Source organism: Plutella xylostella, chromosome 12, assembly GCF_932276165.1.
Source record: "Plutella xylostella chromosome 12, ilPluXylo3.1, whole genome shotgun sequence".
NCBI classification, from domain to species: Eukaryota; Metazoa; Arthropoda; class Insecta; order Lepidoptera; family Plutellidae; genus Plutella; species Plutella xylostella.
The window spans coordinates 7,476,919-7,495,472 of NC_063992.1; the positions used below are offsets into that span (position 1 = coordinate 7,476,919).

Sequence of the window (18,554 nt, forward strand, 5' to 3'; positions counted from 1 at the left end):
TTACAGAAAATATTTCAATATAAATAATATAAAATATTACCTTTTCATTTAACTTTAATAGTTAAAGGTGTTTTTGTAAACTTTTTTAAATATAAAACAATTTTATGGGATTGTTATAAATAATTTATAAAAACAATAACTATTACATAACAATATCAATTTATACAGATACTCTTAACGTTAAATATAATATAATATATAAGTACCTAATGAAGGGACATTGACAAAAGCAGATTTTTTATAACATACTTTGCATAAAAAATACAAATATTTCGCAAAGTAACAGTTTAATAAATAAGTACTTAACTAATACTATTACGTTAAAATTAAACAATATTCTCATTATATCTTATAGAATCTTAGTAAGGCCACCCTTCGTCTAAAAAACATTAACATTGATTGCTCCTTGTAACATTACCCAGTGTCTCAGTAACGTGATCTACAAACCCAGGCGGTTGCAAACTTGCATTGGAACATCCGCCACGACCACTGACCAACCCGGTGTCACAATCGCAGATAATTACATATACTAATAAGATATGTTCAGGTTAACACGAGATGAAAACGCTGCTATAATATGCGTTTTTTAATGTATTCTTTGCTGATTCGCTTTCGAGTTATTCGAGTTACGGAGTACATAACTCCGTAACTCTCCTACCGTGCAAAATTCGTTCATCTTAGCCGTAAGCGAATCGGCAAACAATACATAAAAACGCATATTATAGCAGCGTTCTCATCTCATGTTAACCTGAACGTATCCTAAAAGTTAACTAATTACACTCTCCTACAACGCAAAATTTGTCAACTTAGCCGTGATCGAATCGGCAAACACGATACTCTTAAAGAAGTCGCTATGCAGCGTCTTCGGCGCCCTTCTAGTGGTCATCACATGGGACACTGTTTCCTTGAGCTGTACCTATCACTACTCCCTATACCAATTCCACTCTCCTACAACGCAAAATTTGTCAACTTAGCCGTGATCGAATCGGCAAAAACAATACTCTTAAAAAAGTCGCTATGCAGCGTCTTAGGCGCCCTTCTAGTGGTCATCACATGGGACACGGTCTCCTTCAGCTGTGCGCGGGGCACGTCTCCTCGCAGCCACACGAGGCGGACCAGGTGGTCCTCCGTGATGTCGGGGCACTTGTCCACGATGCCGTGCAGGTCCAGAGAGAGCATTTCTGTGTCGGTGCAGCGGAGCACCTGCGGAGGGTGGGGGGTTAGTGGGGTAGATAGGTAGAGAGAGAGGGGGGGTACTATTTATTCGTACATTTAAAGAATGTTACAGCTTAATTAGGGTGCAAAAAGGATACGTTAGATGAGTGATATTGGGCGCGGCTGTAATTCAGCGCAATGTACGGGTACTCTAGCCTCAATATGCAATGAATACGCCCCATATACTGTTTAGAAGCACCTTTATAAATGTTTTGGAAAGTTTTAATATACTTATAAAACCTATATTGATGATACTGGTATGATTGGTGCAAAGAGATCAAAGAAGTTATCACTTTTTAGTATTAATCGCCAATCTTGAATATCTAATCTGTCGTGTGCTGTCTTTTCCTATCATTGAGATATAAATATAAATATGCAAGACACTCACCTCAGCCAAAATGCTAAGAATCTCAAACGGGCGATCAGTGTCCACAGCTTCAGGCGCAATCCGCTTGAAGAATGACTTAATCTGATTGCCTTCCTTCACTATCTTATTAGCCGCTTGCGTCGCTTCCTCCACCGTCTTGAATGTATACTTCTTGGACAACATCGCAGTCACATACTTCTTGTAAACCAAATTCTGCGCTTCGTTTATCACGTATTCGAAGTTCTTGTCCCGCAAATGATTGTAGTCCTGGAAATAGTCTTCTAGTGTGACACAAATGGTGTCTATGGGGATGGTGGAGGCCAGCCATTTGGACGAGAACAGGTCGTCGAAGTGTACCTCTAGATCCAGGAACGCTTCCTCGAGCAGAAACCTCGCTGCTTCGTCACGGAGGTCCTGAAAAGTTACGCGGTGTAAGTATTGTAATATTGTGAATAAGTATTGTTTGATTGACATCCTGTACGGTCACATCAATTTAAAATATTAATGAAATACTCTCTCGACTCTTTCTAAATACGAATACGTCACTCTATGTGTATTCATTCAAATTCCTTCATGTATCAGCTATTGACTGCATAATACAGGCGTGGTGACGGACAAGATCTCGTATTCTCATTGGAGAGGTCAATGGGTACAAATCGTGGCATTTACCAATGGGAGATTTTCAACCATAGACAAACAACCATAGATTATAGATGACTTCATACTCAACAGCACTGCATTTTTTTATAACCGGCATCTAAAAAAATGCAGTGCTGTTGAGTATGAAGTCACCTATAATCTATGGTTGTTTGTGTAAGAGAAAGAAGACAAACTATACCTGGTAAGTGTTAATCATCTGTATGAACTTGTCCTCGGCCTGCTTGTCCTGCGTGCCCGGAGGCCAGCGGCGCGCCTGCGTCTGCTGCGCGAGCCGCACCATCAGCGAGCTGTTGTTCACGATCGTGATCATGTGGTGAGTGAAGTAGGCGACCCGGGAGCGGTCCGCGAAGTGGGAGTTCTGGGGAGAAGACGGTGATATTTGTGACTCTTGATAGGAGTTGGGTACTTAGGATTTATTATTATTTTTAGAGACTAGGTCTAAATGTACTTTGTAATATATATTTTTACTGAAAGATTGTCTGTAAGAGATCAGTATTTATTAGCGATAAGGCTAAATAAAGTACACTTTTCTTATAATAAAAAAAATTAAGAGGAAAGGTGATAGCACATAGCCTTGTGGAACACCACCTCACACTCAGGGCAGCATAATAGGACCTACCCTTTTTCTTATCTACATCAACGATCTTCTATCTCTCAGACTTTCTCAGGGTAAGATTATCTCTTACGCGGATGACACCGCTCTCGTTTTTGCTGCTGATACCTGGAGTGAGACTTTCCAAGCTGCCCAAAATGGATTTAACTTGGTTAATAAATGGCTTACTGCTAATATCCTGAGTCTGAATATAAGCAAGACCAAGTATTTGACTTTTTCAATTACTAAAACCGGCCAACCAACTGCTGATAAAAACATCGTCTCCCATTTATGTCAATTTAATGGCGAAGAATGCACGTGCCAGCCACTGGAAAGAGCTGACTCAATACGTTACTTGGGTGTCATAATTGATCACAACTTAAACTTTAAAAAGCATATTGATCTGTTGAGTGGAAGAATCCGCAAGCTCATTTATATTTTTAAGAATTTGCGACATGTTTTAGAGCCAATTAGAATGAAACAAAATTATTTTTCACTAAGCCAATCTCTTATAACGTACTGCATTTCTTCATGGGGCGGGGCGCACAAAACTGCAATAAAGGCGGTTGAGGTGGCACAACGTATGATTTTAAAAGTGGCCACCTTTCGGCCATATCTCTTTCCTACAACTCTGTTGTATCGGTCCTGCGAAGTGCTCACTGTTCGTCAATTATTTGTGCTTAACATACTGCTAAGACAGCACAGTAATCTGATTTTCGACCCTGATATTCTAAACAAGAGAAGAAAGCATGCTGTCAGCGTACTACCTAAACAGTCCAACACTTCCTTCATCCAAAGATTTTTTATTTTTCTCGGCCCATATTTATATAATAAAGTTAATAAGTTAATTTCCATATACAGCTTAAATAAAATTTCATTAAAAAAGGTTGTTACGAAATGGCTTCTAACGCTTTCATACGATGAAACTGAGGATCTTTTAAAGATTCTGAAGTAATTTAGCTATGTTTGTGGTATGGTTTTTAACTGTTGAATGCACTAACCTACATTTTGATCCTTTTAAATTACAATTATTATACTTAATTAGCTGGTTGTTCTTGCACACGTACACTGATAAAAGTAATAATCAAAATATATATGATATCTTACATTAATCTTACTCTCATTTTCTGTGAATTTATAACACAACTAAGACAAGAAAGCACATTCTCAAAATTCTCTAAATTATTTTTTATTATAATTTAATAAATTCTGTAACTTCTTACTTTTTTATGTTAGTTATAAGTAACTGTTATATACTTTTTTAAGTTACATAAACAGACTTAGCAAGTCTAGTTTTGCCTTTCTCTATGGCTATTTTTGACATTTTTGGTGGGTGAGGCGCTACTTGCTGAAATACAGGTTTTTACCTAGTTCGGCAGTGGAGGCTAAACAATAACTTTTATGAGACATCTACTTTAGCCTTAGTATAGTTTAGTTATTAGTAACTGTGTAATGTGTTTTACTTAATAAAGATATATTACACTATTGGGAGTATGGCTCCTGGACTCCTCAATATGGATACGTTGTGTGCACTCATGCAGATAACTGCGAAATCAATCCATCAACTTTGAAAATATAAACGATCGAAGTATAGTCCACTCATGGTATCCTTATCGATAGTATCGAAAGCATTGCTAGAGTCTAACAAGTAGAATTACCTTGAACTGTATGACGCCCTGCCGGTACATCTTGCCATAACGCGTCACTTGCTCTATGCTCAGTATTAGCGCTTTGAATGTTATTTCTTTGCTTATCGTTTCTGTCACCTGAAATCAAATTACTCTTTTTAACTTCTGTATAAAGAGGAGATATAAGGATAAGAAGCCATAGGTAACTTTTCAGTATAATTACTTTGTGTCTCTCCTGGACAAAGGCGGAATCGGATATTGTTCCTGAAATTACTTGTCGATTGCCAAAATTATCAGTCTACTACCATTTCCCAAAGGCTCTTCTAATCGTAGAAACGCCCTTTTCCGTTCTCATATCACACTGCACTATACTTCACTTAACTCTCACAGTGTGGACACATACCTGCAGGTTCTGGTCGATCATCTGGAAGATGATGAGCGGCGCGTGCGTGTGGAAGGCGCCGGTGTGCGGCTCTCGCTCGGGCGCGCGGTCCGAGCCCCACTCCGCGCGCTCCGACTCGAGGGTCTTGTCCATCCAGGACACGTAGTTGGAAGCCATTTTCTGTTGGCGACGAGATATAGGAGGTTAGAGAAGTTATAGATAAGTAGAATTTTTTTTTGTAAGAACTTGAGATGGGAAGAGAAGAGGGGAAATCTTTGAGAGATGTCCTGTATGGCTAAATCAATAACACTGGTGCATATCAGTGGTGTTGATGGATCTGGATGATTGGCAACCTTAGTTAGGATAACAGTGTCCGCATAAGAAGATCAACTCACTATATTTTATTCATGTAGTCACTATGGTAGCAATAGAGTTGCTATTTATTACTTACTAGCTGTTCCTGCGAGCTTCGCTTCGCCTTAAAAAGTTTTCCCGTGGGAATTCCGGGATAAAAAGTGTGCCTATGTTCTTTCCCAGGGTCTAGACCATATGTATACCAAATTTCATTCAAATCCGTTCAGTAGTTTTGGCGTGAAAGAGTAACAGACAGACAGACAGACAGACAGACACAGTTACTTTCGCATTTATAATATTAGTTAGGATACTTATTAAAAAAATACTACAAAGAGCCTTCCCCACTTATCCTATAACACCGTACCTGCAAATACTCCTCCTCAATCTTGTTCATGACCTCCTCGGACAGAAGCGGCGGCAGAGTCGCCACGTCGATGTTGAGCTCGGGCGAGCGCATCAGCTCGGGCCCCGGGTACGTATTGAGGACCCACGAGAGCAGGGTCACGTACTCGTTGCCTTCTAGCCCGCTTAGCACCACGTCTTGTAGCTGGAATGTCGAGGTTTTGTTGATTAGGTTTGTTATATGTATTGGGTAAACATATTGAAATGGTCCAGTAAAGATCCAGAGCGTAGCGTTTATTGCTAAAGTTTGTGGTAAAATGTGTGATGTGGTAAAAAATTTGAAACGTGTTAGTAAAGGTCCGTAGAGAGGAAATGTTTGCTAGTTACTACTTTAGTTTGTTCAAGTTCTAATTTGTTATAATTTTATTATTGTTCGGATACGAGGGCGTAGATTGATTCATTACTTCCAGCTTCCAGCTCAGAGTCCACTCCATCTTTATGTATACTTAACAAGCTTTTGTCGATAACTTCGCACGCCCCAAATTCGTAGTAGTTATAATTATAATAGTTAAAATTTATTTTTACTTATTACAATAAAGATATGTTTATGTTTATAATTTTAAACCTCTGCATCACTGAGGTGACTACTGAACTGTAGTTTGGGAGTTTTTATGTAGTTGTGAGTAAATAAAATCCGTTGTTAAAGATCTAAGCATACATACTTACATATATACAGACAGCAGAAACTTGCTTTGCTTTACAATGTAAATATAATGTAATCAAGTGGCAACACTTACACTGGCGGACAGCGAGGTGTGGTACATGTCGACGTACTTGTCCACGATGTGGTAGTGCGGCGGGAAGCACGGCGCGCACAGCGTCTTCACCACGCGCAGGTCCTCCACGATCAGCTGACGGGTCAGCTCCAGGTACCTGCGGGGGAGTAGAGCTGTAGGCTGTTTTTAACAGCAAGCGGATTTGAATGCCCCGCACGCGTTCATAAAAGTGTTTATTGTAACGCGTGGAATATGCAAATGCACGCGAGACGTGGAAAAATGCCCATCCCGCGTGCGTGATGAAATCCGTATGCTGTTAACAATAGCCTTAGGGTTAGGTGTTAAGGTTCTTTGTTGATAACGAATGCTGCGATGTTGAATCCAGGTATCGACTTCAAGCTATATACAATATCCTTTTACCACGGTGATAAACCCTAGTGAAGCTCAATTTTTGAGACAAATAATAGAATACATATTGTAAAAACTCTTCTTAGCATGTCAACAATAAACTAACAAAATACAGATAGGTACTGCACCGCAGGTTGCGATTATGAGCTGCTCCAGCATAGGTTTAACAATATTAAAATAAAATACCCTCATACCTGACAAGCCACAGCTTATTGTCCTCTCTCTCGTCGACGCGGGTGCCCTCGATGCGCTGCGCCACGGCACACACCAGCGTGTCGAACGCCTTCGCGCGCCAGCCCTTCGGCCGCCCCGGCGGCAGGAAGCCCGACTGGTTCTGTTGCTGGAAGAGAGTAGGGACTGATGAAAATTGGTTCCCTAGCTTTTCTTTTTCTGGACTTATGATATATGCGCGAATCTGGGGGCACGGTAGTGCCCCCACCAAGTCGGGCAAAAAAGCGGCACGGCCGTACCATCCTTTTCTCGAAACAATTCAGGCCATTTTCGACCCCCTGTAACTTCGTTGTGGATAAAACTAGAAGACTGAATTTTCACTAACCATGCAGGCATTGTAAAGACACGGTATATTTGAAATTTCATTCAATTTGAACCAGTAGTTTAAGAATTATAAAGGGTCCAAGTTTCTTAATTTTGTCACTGATTGACTCACTCACTCACTCACTCACCGATCATAAAAATTCTAAGGCACTTCTAGCAGACCTAGAAGCTTCAAATTTGGAATATAAGTAGTGTTTGGTGTATGAATCAAGGCAAAACTAAACTAAAATACCAACTCCAGTAAAATTTTTCAATTTTGTTCCAGTTTTCTAGATAGGTACATAACTGCTTAAATAATTTCATAATCACATATCTGGGGGCACGGTAGTGCCCCTGCCAAATCGAGCAAAAGATTCGCGTCATGCAAATTAAATCCGCAGAGGATGGATTACCTACCTACGGACAAATTACATCAGGCTACCAGTGCTACCACTTATAGTCAAATTTTCTTAATGTACAAGGAACTTTGTGTATTGGAAACTAAGGTTGAAATTTAATTAGGGAAATTTGATGCAGTACGAAGTATCAAAGTTACGTTTATTCATTACGTACATTACGTAGCCAAAAATAAAGATTCTTGATTCTTATCTCAAGTTTACGATTTATGTAGGTAGGTAGTAGGTACCTACCAAACTAAGTTAACGCACCACTTAATAATTTAATTAACACATGTTTCCATGCGATGGCCGAGTCAACATATTTATATAAAACATTAAATATTTTTAAGATTGAGATGCGTGCGCGGATAAGACTTGGTATTACATGGATCTCACAACTTTTTACCGTAGAACAACTGAGTTACGAGACTTGGTTTTTTTTGACAAGTATTGTTTTTGATGGGATGGGCCTTTACACATTATGTAAAAAAAAACTGTTAGGCGGTTCACACACTTCACTGCCTCACCACGCGGATCGCGGATTATCCACGCGGTGAGGCAGCGCCAGTGTGTGCAGGCAAGCAGTCAATTTGGCATACAATGATAATCCGCCAACCGCGGCGGTGCACGGACAAATGTGTGATCCGCGTGGGTGGCGCAAATGTGATCATAAAAAGGAGGTATGACTTGTTATCATCAGTGTTTTTTGTTAAAATGGGCCACCCATATATTTGTCCAATTTTCAATTTACCTGTAACGCCATTTGGTCTCTCTTTTCTTCTCTCTCAATGATCCTCAAGGCTGTGACAATGACTGTGGGCTCCTTACGAACTGTGTTCAAGGTCCTCATGAGGATCAGCTTGATCTGCTTCTCCAGCAAGTTGGAGACCATCTCCACATCCTCAAAGTATGCCTTCAGCATGATCTTGTCATGAGAGGACTGGTTGGGTAGACGGTGCAGCTCGTACAGCAAGTCATCACGAGAGTTCTCCAAGTCAGAGAGGCACTGCAACAACAAACACCAAGAATACATCAGTCTTATTTATTTGCTGATATAATTATTGATATTTTAGATTTTGTTATTTGCTACAGAAATCTTCTCTTCTTCAGAATTTCTAAAACTGATTTTGGTCAAACAATATTGTTAAGCCATATGGCGCAAACACCCTGTATATTATGAATCTAAATCCAGATGAAAATAGAGCTAATAAAATTTAAAAATATTAGTCATAACTCATACCTGATGAGCATGCAGCAGCTTCCCCTCGCAGATCCACTGCTTGGCCTTGGCCACACTCTCCGGCACGGTGAAGATGTGCTTGAGGCTGTCCATGGCGGTGACGTACTGCGAGTGTCGCGAGTCTTCCTCCCGCACCGCCTGCAGGGACGCCACTAGCGGGGGCACTCCACGCAGACACTCTTTCAGCTCATCCATCCTGAAAAATTCAGTGTTAGTTGAGTTAAAGCTGTATTTTGTATGTTTATTTTTAATCAAAAAAGTTATAATGTATGCATGGAAGAAGTGTGCTTATAAACAGTAAATAAAAAAGGTAAGTTGAGTTATGTACAGAAAGTTAAAGATTAAAATATTTCTGTATAATGTAGATTACTCACTTGTCACTGATTTCCTTGACATCATCAAGGCACTCCTGCAGCTGCTTCAGCCCGACGCTGACCCCGTCCAGCTTGCCTTGCACCGCTGACTTCAGTTGCGCCTCGATAGATGCTTTCTTATGAGTTATTCTCCTTTTGTATTGTTCCACCTAGAAACATGAAAGCGGATGTTCTCAGCTACCAATGTATAAAAATGGGGAAATAAAAGTAGTTGCTAGGAGTAGGTATCAGGGAAACACTCCCCCTCGTGAGTGATTCCGCCCATTATTGACATTCTGAACCCAAAAAAAACTCATCGGAGGGCAAGCACGGAAGGCTTCTGGCACCAAGCTTTTATAGTAGTAGGAAATGTGTCGTACCTTTTCAAGTTGGCCGGGGCGCTGCATCATATTCATAACCATCTTTTCTGCCATCGCCTTCGCTTCTTCTTCAATTTCCTCCATGGAGCTCATTATTTTATTTATTTACCTTATAAAAATTATTTGATGAAGAACAAAGTACACATTTATTAAACCTTCACCTCTACTAGATGTGGAACAAACTTAGATTCAAGTTAATAAACAACCAAATTTACAAAATTTCGTAAAATAAAAACGTAGTGTTCTTTTCTCTATGAAATAATACACATCAAAACATTAGCCATAGAGGAAAGAACATTAGCTAAAACAAAAATGAATGAACGAAATTGAACGAATGACAAATTACACACAGAATACTGAACGTCAAATCACTGGCCTGAAATACACTGGTCAAGTTCGTCAAGTTAAGCTGCGTACAGACCGGCCCAACGAACGCCAACGAACGGGTTTCGTTGACTTTCGTTGCGTTCTTTCTTTCAATCTGCCCTGTATTATGTATGATAAATATACATCGTTGGGATAACCGTTGGCGTTCGTTGGCCCGGTCTGTACGCAGTTTTACTAAAATTAACAAAATATTATCGATACTATTAATGTTCCTATGACTATCGACAGTCCTCAGCGCACAAAATTGCCAGTTTAGCACAACACTACTTTGTTTTGACATTTGGATATGTGTTGATACTTTGGTCACATAATTTTTAAAGATATTATTTATAATTTAGTTTAGTAATACTAATACTAGTCCTAATAGAATATCTGTCTATAGGGAATTCAAATAAATTTTCATGTAAAGGAGTTTATCACGAGAGCTTTTACTATAATTATAATTTTATAGGTTATCTATAAAAACCTAGTGGGTAAAGAAATACATTTTATCAAAATGTGGTCCATTTTAATCGTATTTGTGTTATCTATTGTTGCATATTGGTTTACGGATGGTTTAATACCTAAACTAAGGGATCTCTTCGTAAAAGCTGGGTTATTCGGTGTAGATTTGTGTAAAACTAGCAAGAGCAAAGTGTAAGTACCTATGTTAATTTCTTGATAAAAATTGTAAACTACAATATTTATTACTTTCTTGAATTAATATTAAAATTGACCTAAATTAATTATTCCAAATGTATAATAATATTATTACTGTGGTTTGTTTAATAAGTAACATTGTACCTATTGTAATTATTTTATATTTCAGACCTGAAGCTATTGGGGTTGTCTCAGGATGTGTGTTCCTAGTCACCAGTTTTCTATTCATACCTATTGCATTTGGCAATGGCTTGATGGATAGGGAACATTTTCCACACAATGAGGTAATTAATCAATTACTTAACATCTGATTTATAGTAGTAGTTTTGTTTTTAAAGTTCTTAAACACTCTTGTAATACATTTACCTGCATGAAGAGTTCATTCACCAAATATAGCTTCAGTGAATGTAAAGTTAACTTTTTTATGTGTGTTTTTTATTAATGAGTTGAATTTGTTTCTTCAATATGACATTCAACCAAGTATTATCCAGTTTGCAGAGCTGCTGGCGGCGCTGCTATCCATCTGCTGCATGCTGCTGCTGGGGTTCGCGGACGACGTGCTGGACCTGCGCTGGCGGTACAAGCTGCTGCTGCCCACCATTGCCTCGCTGCCGCTGCTCGTCGTCTACTATGTCAACTTCAACTCCACCTCGTTTGCCGTCCCCATACAATTGAAAGAATGGCTGGGGACATCTGTCAATATTGGTAGGTTAGATAGACAAATATTTTGATAACCACTAAATATCAGTCTTTATGTGACTTTGTTCAATAAAACCATAACATTTTCAGCATATTAATGACCAAAACACTTTATTTTTCAGGTTTCCTGTACTATGTGTACATGGGCATGCTGGCAGTGTTCTGCACAAATGCCATCAATATCCTCGCTGGCATCAACGGGCTGGAGGTGGGACAGGCGGTGGTGATAGCCCTCTCCATCATCAGCTTCAATCTGATGGAGCTGCGAGGGGACCAGTACAAGGCTCACCAATTCTCCCTCTACATTATGCTGCCATACTTGGCAACCACCCTGGCCCTATTAAAACATAATTGGTGAGTTTATTATGTTATCACTTATCTCTTAATATTCTTATGTAATTGGCATTTTCTTTTGCATTACTGGTTAGCATGTAATTAACTGTTATCTAAAATTGATAACAACATGCATTCACAAGGATTCATTAATCACTTACATTTTTTTGTAATTCCAGGTACCCATCAAAAGTATTTGTGGGCGACACATTCTGCTATGTGTCTGGTATGACATTTGCTGTGGTAGGCATCTTGAGCCACTTCAGCAAAACGGTGCTCCTATTCTTCATACCACAAGTTATCAATTTCCTATACTCTGTGCCACAAATATTTCATATTATTCCATGTCCTAGACATAGGTTACCAAAGTACAATGGCGAATTAGATATACTGCAACCCAGCAGAGCTTTAATTCCTAAACAAGACATGGGCTTTCTTAGCAACTTAATTTTAAAAATATTAACGGTTCTACGACTAGTGGACCGAGTTGAGGATAAGGAGAGCATTACAATTAATAATTTAACAATTATAAATCTGTTTTTAATTAAGTTTGGGGATATGACGGAGAACAAGCTGACTATAAGCTTGCTGTCGTTCCAGGTAGCCTGCAGTTGTGTCGCTTTTCTAATCAGATATCCTATGGCTTCTTATTTTTACGATTCCTAGCAAATGTGCAATCATAAACTTTCTTAGCCAAAGAGTTTAAATTTAAAAGCTTCCTTAATCTGAAACGACATAGCTCCTGCAGCATTTATTCTTTATTTTAGATTTTAAGAGAAATTAACTTACCTAACTACATGTAATGTAAAGTGCCTAAGTTGCATATATTTATTAAATAAATAAATAACTGTATTTCTTTGTATTTCCTTTTTAAGTTCTATCTAACTACATTGTAGCACGCGTAGCAGTAATCACTTTTGTGGCATTATAATCAAATAAAAAAAGGCATTAAAGTAAATGCATTAAATATTTATTAAAACTTTATCTAATATCATCATTGATTTATGTTATGTTGGACTTGTCAATCTGTACAACTTGAAATAACAACAAAATAAATTAGGTACCAACAAATACTTATCATTTCCATAACTTACAGGATGACTATGATGGACGTTGAATGAATAAAATGTAGAAAACCCTTTAAAATGCAGTGAAGGTAATATAATACATAATATTATTTACACAGGCATACAGTATTTGACTGGATTATAAAGCACCATAAACATAAAACATACTTTAAGCTAACCACACCTAGATAACAATCAAGGCCGAGTGCATCAATTTATCAAACAAAATCTTTGGATCCTCAAACCCTCAATCAAACATCTTAATTTAACCATATATCATACAAAATATTATCTTCCACATCATTGTCATTAATTATTCTTAAGGTTTTTAATGTCTGTAAATAAAAAGTAAGTTCTGAGGTGACGACGCCGTGCTGCGGGCTGCCGTTGGCCACGATGTTCATCTTTGCAAGTTGCTCCTTTAATTTTACTTTAAAGTTTTCATGCACTTGCTTATAAATGTATCTTATTTGTTCATTTGGCAAGATATCTACCAACGCCTCATGCAATTTAACTAAATGCTTAGAAATATTTCGGAATGTTTGAGAAGGAACGGGAGGCTTGGCCTCCCACCCCGTCAGCTGGGAGCTCAGCATGTTACTAACTATGAGGCATATTTTGTTTTCTATCTCTTTCTTATGGCTAGTCATATCGTTTACAACAGTTTCAAAGCCGTTGAGTGCCAACTCCTCAGAATGTTGTTTCTCTAAGTGTTTTCTAATAAGTGGGAGGAGCCACAGGATGACCTGCAAGGAGCGGGAGACGAGCGCCAGGTTGGAGGTGGAGATGGTCTTGAGGCCGGCGCTGGCGATGGCGCCGGCGCCCAGCACGAGCTGGCAGCAGCGCGAGTTGAACAGCCGCGCCAGCTCCAGCAGGCAGTGCACGAGCAGCTGCGCGGCGCCGGGCGCCCGCCGCGTCGCGTCGCCGTACTCCAGCACGATCTTCACCAGCAGCTGCGCCGTCGCCACCACCGCAAACTCCTCCTTGTTTATCACCAAATATTTACCATCTGTCTTTCCACTTTCGTATTCCAACACTGTTGGAAGGTCACCACATTCACAAATTTTGTTGACAACACTCTGCAGTTCACTAGGCACATCTGCTGCCTTCCACCTCTCTGAGTTCAGGCTAGAGGTGAGCTGGGCTCTTCTATCGCTGTGTAGGCTTTGTATGAACTTCATGGAAAAGCTCCTCAAAGCTAATTTCAAAGCATTGCTGTTATGACCAGTAATAGCTTCACATTCTGCAGAGAAATCCTCAATTAAATTGGATAATTTAGATAGCTGTGTTAGATCTGAAAATACATAGTCTTTATCAGTTTTGGTGACTATGAGGTTGGCACATCGTTCGTTGCAATAATCTGACAGGGAGACCACCACTTTGTTGAGCCTCTCATCTAAACTGGTGACCTCTTGTTTGGTCCACACTTCTTCATTATCATTTCCAGCAACATCGTCCATTTGACTTACTTCTTTGATTAAATCTGATATACACACAATTCTTTTAAACAAATTAATTAAATTTGGGGATACCTTCTGCAGGAAAGTAATTCCTTCATTGCACAATAACCATGTGTTGTCAGAGTTAGACCCTCTTAGAACAATTTCTGTGTTGCCATCTCTTTCTGATATAATTTCTATGACACATTGCTTCACAGTTGCCTGTATGGAGGTCATAGCCTCAGTTTTGAAGGTGTCCACAAAGTCAAATTCTTTTAGTCTGAGGATCCCAGATACAATGGACACAAGCTTGTCCCGGTCCGGGAGCTCTGTGTGGTCAGAGGGAGGCCGGTTGAGATCTGTCACTATGAACCTCTGAAACTCATTACTTAACATTTTGTGTATTAATCGTTTCATTTCTGTAAGCTGTGGAGACAAATGTCGAAATGCTTGAATTTTCGATAGTTGTGTAGCTAGCACTCTCTGAGTTGAACTAATCAAATCCAGAGCAGCAACATAGTCAGAAGTGCTGAGCAGCAGTTGTATCATGGGCTGGGTCTGCTGCACTGTGCCCATCAGCTTCAGAATATCATGTACATTTGTCATATTCTTGTTGATTCTTGTCAAGCTTACTATTTTGAGAGGACATTCAGTTAGATTTGATTTCACCTCACCAAGACTAAGTCTTGTTTTCTGTACAGTTTTAACTGCCTTGGCCATTTGTTCCATTATGGTATCATGAGACAGCATTGCATGAAAAAAGGCATCTGACTTCTGGGCTACCTGTTTGGAGATCTTCATTTCAATGACATCCAAGTAAGTACTAAGTGTTTCTTGCAGAGATCGGACTGTGCCAGTCGGATCCTCAGATTCATCAAGGTTGGGGAAAACTTGGCTGAAAACAGCTGGGTCACTTAGTTTAAATGTGGGCTCGTAAAAAATTTGAGGCACCTCACAGTCATTTTCCACTACAGGGGTTTTACTTTTAAGTGATGCTAATTCTTTTAACTTGCTATGCCTTCTGTATCTCTTTGCAATTCTTTTACAATAACTTTCAAAGTGAGCCAGAGATATCTGAGGGAGGAACGGGCTTGGAGGTACATCAATCTTTTCTACAAAGCTATCTCCCCAGGTTTTGGTGAAGAAGTTGCTTTGTTTGCCTCTGTTGGGGTCATTGAGGACAGCGGGTAGATTTTGTGATGATGAGTAAAATGTCCAATTGTCACTAGCGTCTCTTGTGAATGAGTGATATTCTCTGACATGATACTTGAAACCAGCTTTCCGCAAATCTCCGAATTGCAACGCGGAACATATGCCATTCTGTCCATATTGACACAGTACTATAGAACCCTCCTTTAGGGCGTGCTTGTCTTGTATGTGCCTGAAATCATAATTAACACAGTTGAGTCATACTGCCGCTAAAGATACACTTTAATGTACAGTCAATGAATAGTAGTAGTAAAAATTAACAAGATTAATACCTTTCAAATTCAGGGGCACTGTTGAAGACTAAATTTGGACAGTGAACACAGTTCTGCCAATTAGGCGTCGCTTTAGACACCACAGGTTGGTCCTCCATAACATTTTAAATTCATTTATTTTACGTAAATACACTTAATAGCATTTAAAAAAATGATTAACATTTTTTATCCAAACGCGATTGCAATCCAACATGATACCACCATGACAGTGACATTGACATATGACAATTGACAAATCACAACAACATGTCAGTGACGTACGAAAAAATGCTTTTGTAAAGATCGCTGTGAACAAAACTCAGTGATGGTAGGTACCGACCATCTATGGTACCGACCGACCGCGGCGTCTTGCAGAAAAATGGGGAAATAACCAGCCAATCCATTTATAAATACACCCAAACAGTAATTACGTACTACGTACAGTGCTCCAAAATTGATAATGCGCATAGAAATCTTTGACAGATCGGTTGTTTTCGATTATGTGACACATGATATTGACTCCTATTTCTTTCGAATAAGGTGCAAAATGCAAGTGTTTTTTTAAGGCTCTTACGATTTAATGATTCGGGTGTGAAGATCTGCATGTGCATTATTAATTTTGGACAAGTGTACATTGAGAACAGCAGCGCCGCGGCTATCGGACTTCAGTGGTGGGTGGCGCAAACTTTCTCTACCATAGGTACTAACCAGTACTAACTATGGTGGTACCGCCAGCAAAGAAAGTTATGGCACATTTTTGCAAATCTTTTACTTTTAAGGCACTTTTTAACAAATGTTAGATAATATTAAATGGAATATAATTATGCAAGTACCTATCTGGACTATTTCAGACTTTACAAAATAGGCTGAAAAGTTGAAAACAATCCATTATTCCCATAGCTTTATTTACGAAGAGTTAAAGAAAAGAGTAAAATCCGTGTAAAAATATTTTAATATTCTATTTTTACATTAGGTAACGTACCTACTTATTATCATAGGTAGCTACATGTAAACATTACATACATTAATTTAAATATTATCTTACATAAAATTTATATAATCTTACATCAAATGTAGGTATCTATTTCGAATCCCGGATACTCAATAGCAAGTCACACTCACATAGTTAGTTATTATCTAAAAACCGGCCAAGTGCGAGTCGGGCTCGCGCACAAAGGGTTCCGTAGCAGCAAATATAATATTACAGTTAAATCAACCTATCTCAAAAACTATAAGAGATACTTTGATCAAACCAAAAATCGTTGAAAGAGTTAATTAGCATGCATCACCTCTATTTTTTTTAGAATTTTATACCCCGTAGTTATAAAAATAGAGGGGGGGGGACATACTTTTTACGACTTTGAGAGCTGATATCTCAAAAACCGTTCACTTTAAGAAAAATGTTTTTTAGAAAACTTTATATCATTTTAAAAGACCTTTCCATTGATACCCCACACGGGTATGTACATCGAAAAAAAAAAATTCATTCCTCAGTTACATGTATGGGGGGCCCCACCCCCAATTCTTTTTTTTACTATTTAGTGTCATATTTTTGTAGCGGTTCATACAACACATATTCCCATCAAATTTCATCACTGTAGTACTTATAGTTTCCGAGTAAATCGGCTGTGACAGACGGACAGACGGACAGACGGACAGACGGACATGACGAAACTATAAGGGTTCCGTTTTTGCCATTTTGGCTACGGAACCCTAAAAAATAGTATATACTTAAGTAGGTCATTATTTACTTAGATCGTCTTATCAGTATAGGTATGTTAAAATTGTTAAATTCAAAAATAATGCTAAACTAATCTTTTTGGCAGTGATAGCATTCACATGACACCGCGGACTTGAAAACTAAATTTCTTTCACCGTCCAAACATAACACTTTTACCGGCACCTGTGAATAAAAAATAAGATTAAATGGATATTCATTGCTGTTAAAATTTTTGTTCAATAAATATATTTGATTTGATTTCATCAAAACCTTTTATTTATCTAGGTATATCTTAAAAATAGTAAAACTCGCCATCTAGGTTGTTTAGTTATACGTTCACCCATGTTGGATTTAGAATGATTTTCTGATTAGCACCCTATAGTTATTAACTCCCACCAGCCAGGTCCCCTTAAAAATATCATCCACAATGTGTGTACTTACGTCTTCAGCCTCCATGATGTTGCAGCACTGGCCCAGGGAAGTGACGGGGTGTCGCTTGAAGCCGAGCATGATGCTGGGCAGCGACCATGACTCGCAGTACCCGCGGCAGGCGTTCGTCGTTATCTTGAACTCTACGCAGTCCGGTATGCTTATGTTTCTTGTGTGCCCTAGAAAATTAAACAACTTTGTAAACGTTTTACATAGTGGCTTTCCATCGTCGAGGCAGGCGTAAAGTGGGCACAGCCCTGTGGGTGGATTCACAACCTTAGATCCTAGCACTTATAATAGGTGGATTAGGAAATCTTCGGGCTTATATTAATGTAGATAAAATGCAGTTAATATTTCACTGACCAATTTTATGGCACCCAGATTTTCTCCACGATTCCCCAGCTGCAGCATGTTCCAAAGTCATGAGAAACAGAATCACTAGGCTCCCTAACAACATCGTTGTCAGAGTGCTTGAAGTGTGGTTCTTAACTGTGGCAGATGCATGAAAAGTATTTTCTTTTATTTAACTCACAGTCCCCATGCAGGGGTTGCCAACTCAAAAAGTCAGTGTGGGCTTCAAGCTTAGATGTACCTACCAGCCTACCTTCCCAAGCCTTTCAAGTCCTCTAGACACCCTTTATTGACTTACCCTACTCGACCTATTTTTTTTTTGGAATAGCTTTAGTAAACTTAACTACATATAGGTAGATCAATACAAGATCGTGAAATTATTTGAGACTTTTTAAAATTTC

General features: G+C 39.0%; 4 protein-coding genes across 4 annotated transcripts; 1 reads left to right on the top strand and 3 right to left on the bottom strand.

Moving 5' to 3' along the window:
- Positions 1-105: 105 nt before the first annotated feature.
- Positions 106-9,858, bottom strand: LOC105393848 (exocyst complex component 3). Its single transcript, XM_048624795.1, has 12 exons — positions 9,630-9,858; positions 9,271-9,419; positions 8,897-9,092; positions 8,408-8,662; positions 6,919-7,064; positions 6,338-6,473; positions 5,563-5,745; positions 4,866-5,024; positions 4,493-4,600; positions 2,421-2,600; positions 1,604-1,996; positions 106-1,203 (listed from the first exon to the last, which is right to left on the bottom strand). The coding sequence occupies exons 1-12, from the start codon at positions 9,720-9,722 to the stop codon at positions 949-951; spliced, it is 2,253 nt and encodes a 750-aa protein (XP_048480752.1). The 5' UTR covers positions 9,723-9,858; the 3' UTR covers positions 106-948.
- Positions 9,859-10,370: 512 nt separating this feature from the next.
- On the top strand, positions 10,371-12,549 carry LOC105389880 (UDP-N-acetylglucosamine--dolichyl-phosphate N-acetylglucosaminephosphotransferase). The gene is made up of 5 exons (XM_011561075.3): positions 10,371-10,652; positions 10,825-10,939; positions 11,147-11,360; positions 11,477-11,708; positions 11,867-12,549. Exons 1-5 carry the CDS (start codon positions 10,513-10,515, stop codon positions 12,351-12,353), a joined length of 1,188 nt encoding a protein of 395 aa, XP_011559377.3. The 5' UTR covers positions 10,371-10,512; the 3' UTR covers positions 12,354-12,549.
- A 91-nt stretch (positions 12,550-12,640) lies between these two features.
- LOC105393850 (vacuolar protein sorting-associated protein 54) lies at positions 12,641-15,905 on the bottom strand. The gene is made up of 2 exons (XM_011565664.3): positions 15,675-15,905; positions 12,641-15,574 (listed from the first exon to the last, which is right to left on the bottom strand). The coding sequence occupies exons 1-2, from the start codon at positions 15,770-15,772 to the stop codon at positions 13,015-13,017; spliced, it is 2,658 nt and encodes an 885-aa protein (XP_011563966.3). The 5' UTR covers positions 15,773-15,905; the 3' UTR covers positions 12,641-13,014.
- Positions 15,906-16,587: 682 nt separating this feature from the next.
- LOC105393851 (thyrostimulin alpha-2 subunit) lies at positions 16,588-18,402 on the bottom strand. Its single transcript, XM_011565665.3, has 4 exons — positions 18,166-18,402; positions 17,815-17,981; positions 17,367-17,556; positions 16,588-16,790 (listed from the first exon to the last, which is right to left on the bottom strand). The coding sequence occupies exons 1-3, from the start codon at positions 18,257-18,259 to the stop codon at positions 17,464-17,466; spliced, it is 354 nt and encodes a 117-aa protein (XP_011563967.1). The 5' UTR covers positions 18,260-18,402; the 3' UTR covers positions 16,588-16,790; positions 17,367-17,463.
- Positions 18,403-18,554: the final 152 nt, after the last annotated feature.

Excerpts from the sequence above, each read along its gene's own strand:
- LOC105393850 (XM_011565664.3), bottom strand. The coding sequence starts at position 15,772 with ATGGAGGACCAACCTGTGGTGTCTAAAGCGACGCCTAATTGGCAGAAC. Across the intron at positions 15,575-15,674 it reads AGTGCCCCTGAATTTGAAAG|GCACATACAAGACAAGCACG; the intron begins GTATTAATCTTG and ends TTATGATTTCAG.
- LOC105393848 (XM_048624795.1), bottom strand. The coding sequence starts at position 9,722 with ATGAGCTCCATGGAGGAAATTGAAGAAGAAGCGAAGGCGATGGCAGAA. Across the intron at positions 9,093-9,270 it reads GTCAAGGAAATCAGTGACAA|GATGGATGAGCTGAAAGAGT; the intron begins GTGAGTAATCTA and ends TGAATTTTTCAG. Across the intron at positions 6,474-6,918 it reads AATAAGCTGTGGCTTGTCAG|GTACCTGGAGCTGACCCGTC; the intron begins GTATGAGGGTAT and ends ACTCCCCCGCAG.
- LOC105389880 (XM_011561075.3), top strand. The coding sequence starts at position 10,513 with ATGTGGTCCATTTTAATCGTATTTGTGTTATCTATTGTTGCATATTGG. Across the intron at positions 10,940-11,146 it reads AACATTTTCCACACAATGAG|TTTGCAGAGCTGCTGGCGGC; the intron begins GTAATTAATCAA and ends AGTATTATCCAG. Across the intron at positions 11,361-11,476 it reads GGGGACATCTGTCAATATTG|GTTTCCTGTACTATGTGTAC; the intron begins GTAGGTTAGATA and ends TTTATTTTTCAG.
- LOC105393851 (XM_011565665.3), bottom strand. The coding sequence starts at position 18,259 with ATGTTGTTAGGGAGCCTAGTGATTCTGTTTCTCATGACTTTGGAACAT. Across the intron at positions 17,982-18,165 it reads ATCTGGGTGCCATAAAATTG|GGCACACAAGAAACATAAGC; the intron begins GTCAGTGAAATA and ends TTAATTTTCTAG. Across the intron at positions 17,557-17,814 it reads ACATCATGGAGGCTGAAGAC|GTGCCGGTAAAAGTGTTATG; the intron begins GTAAGTACACAC and ends TTTTATTCACAG.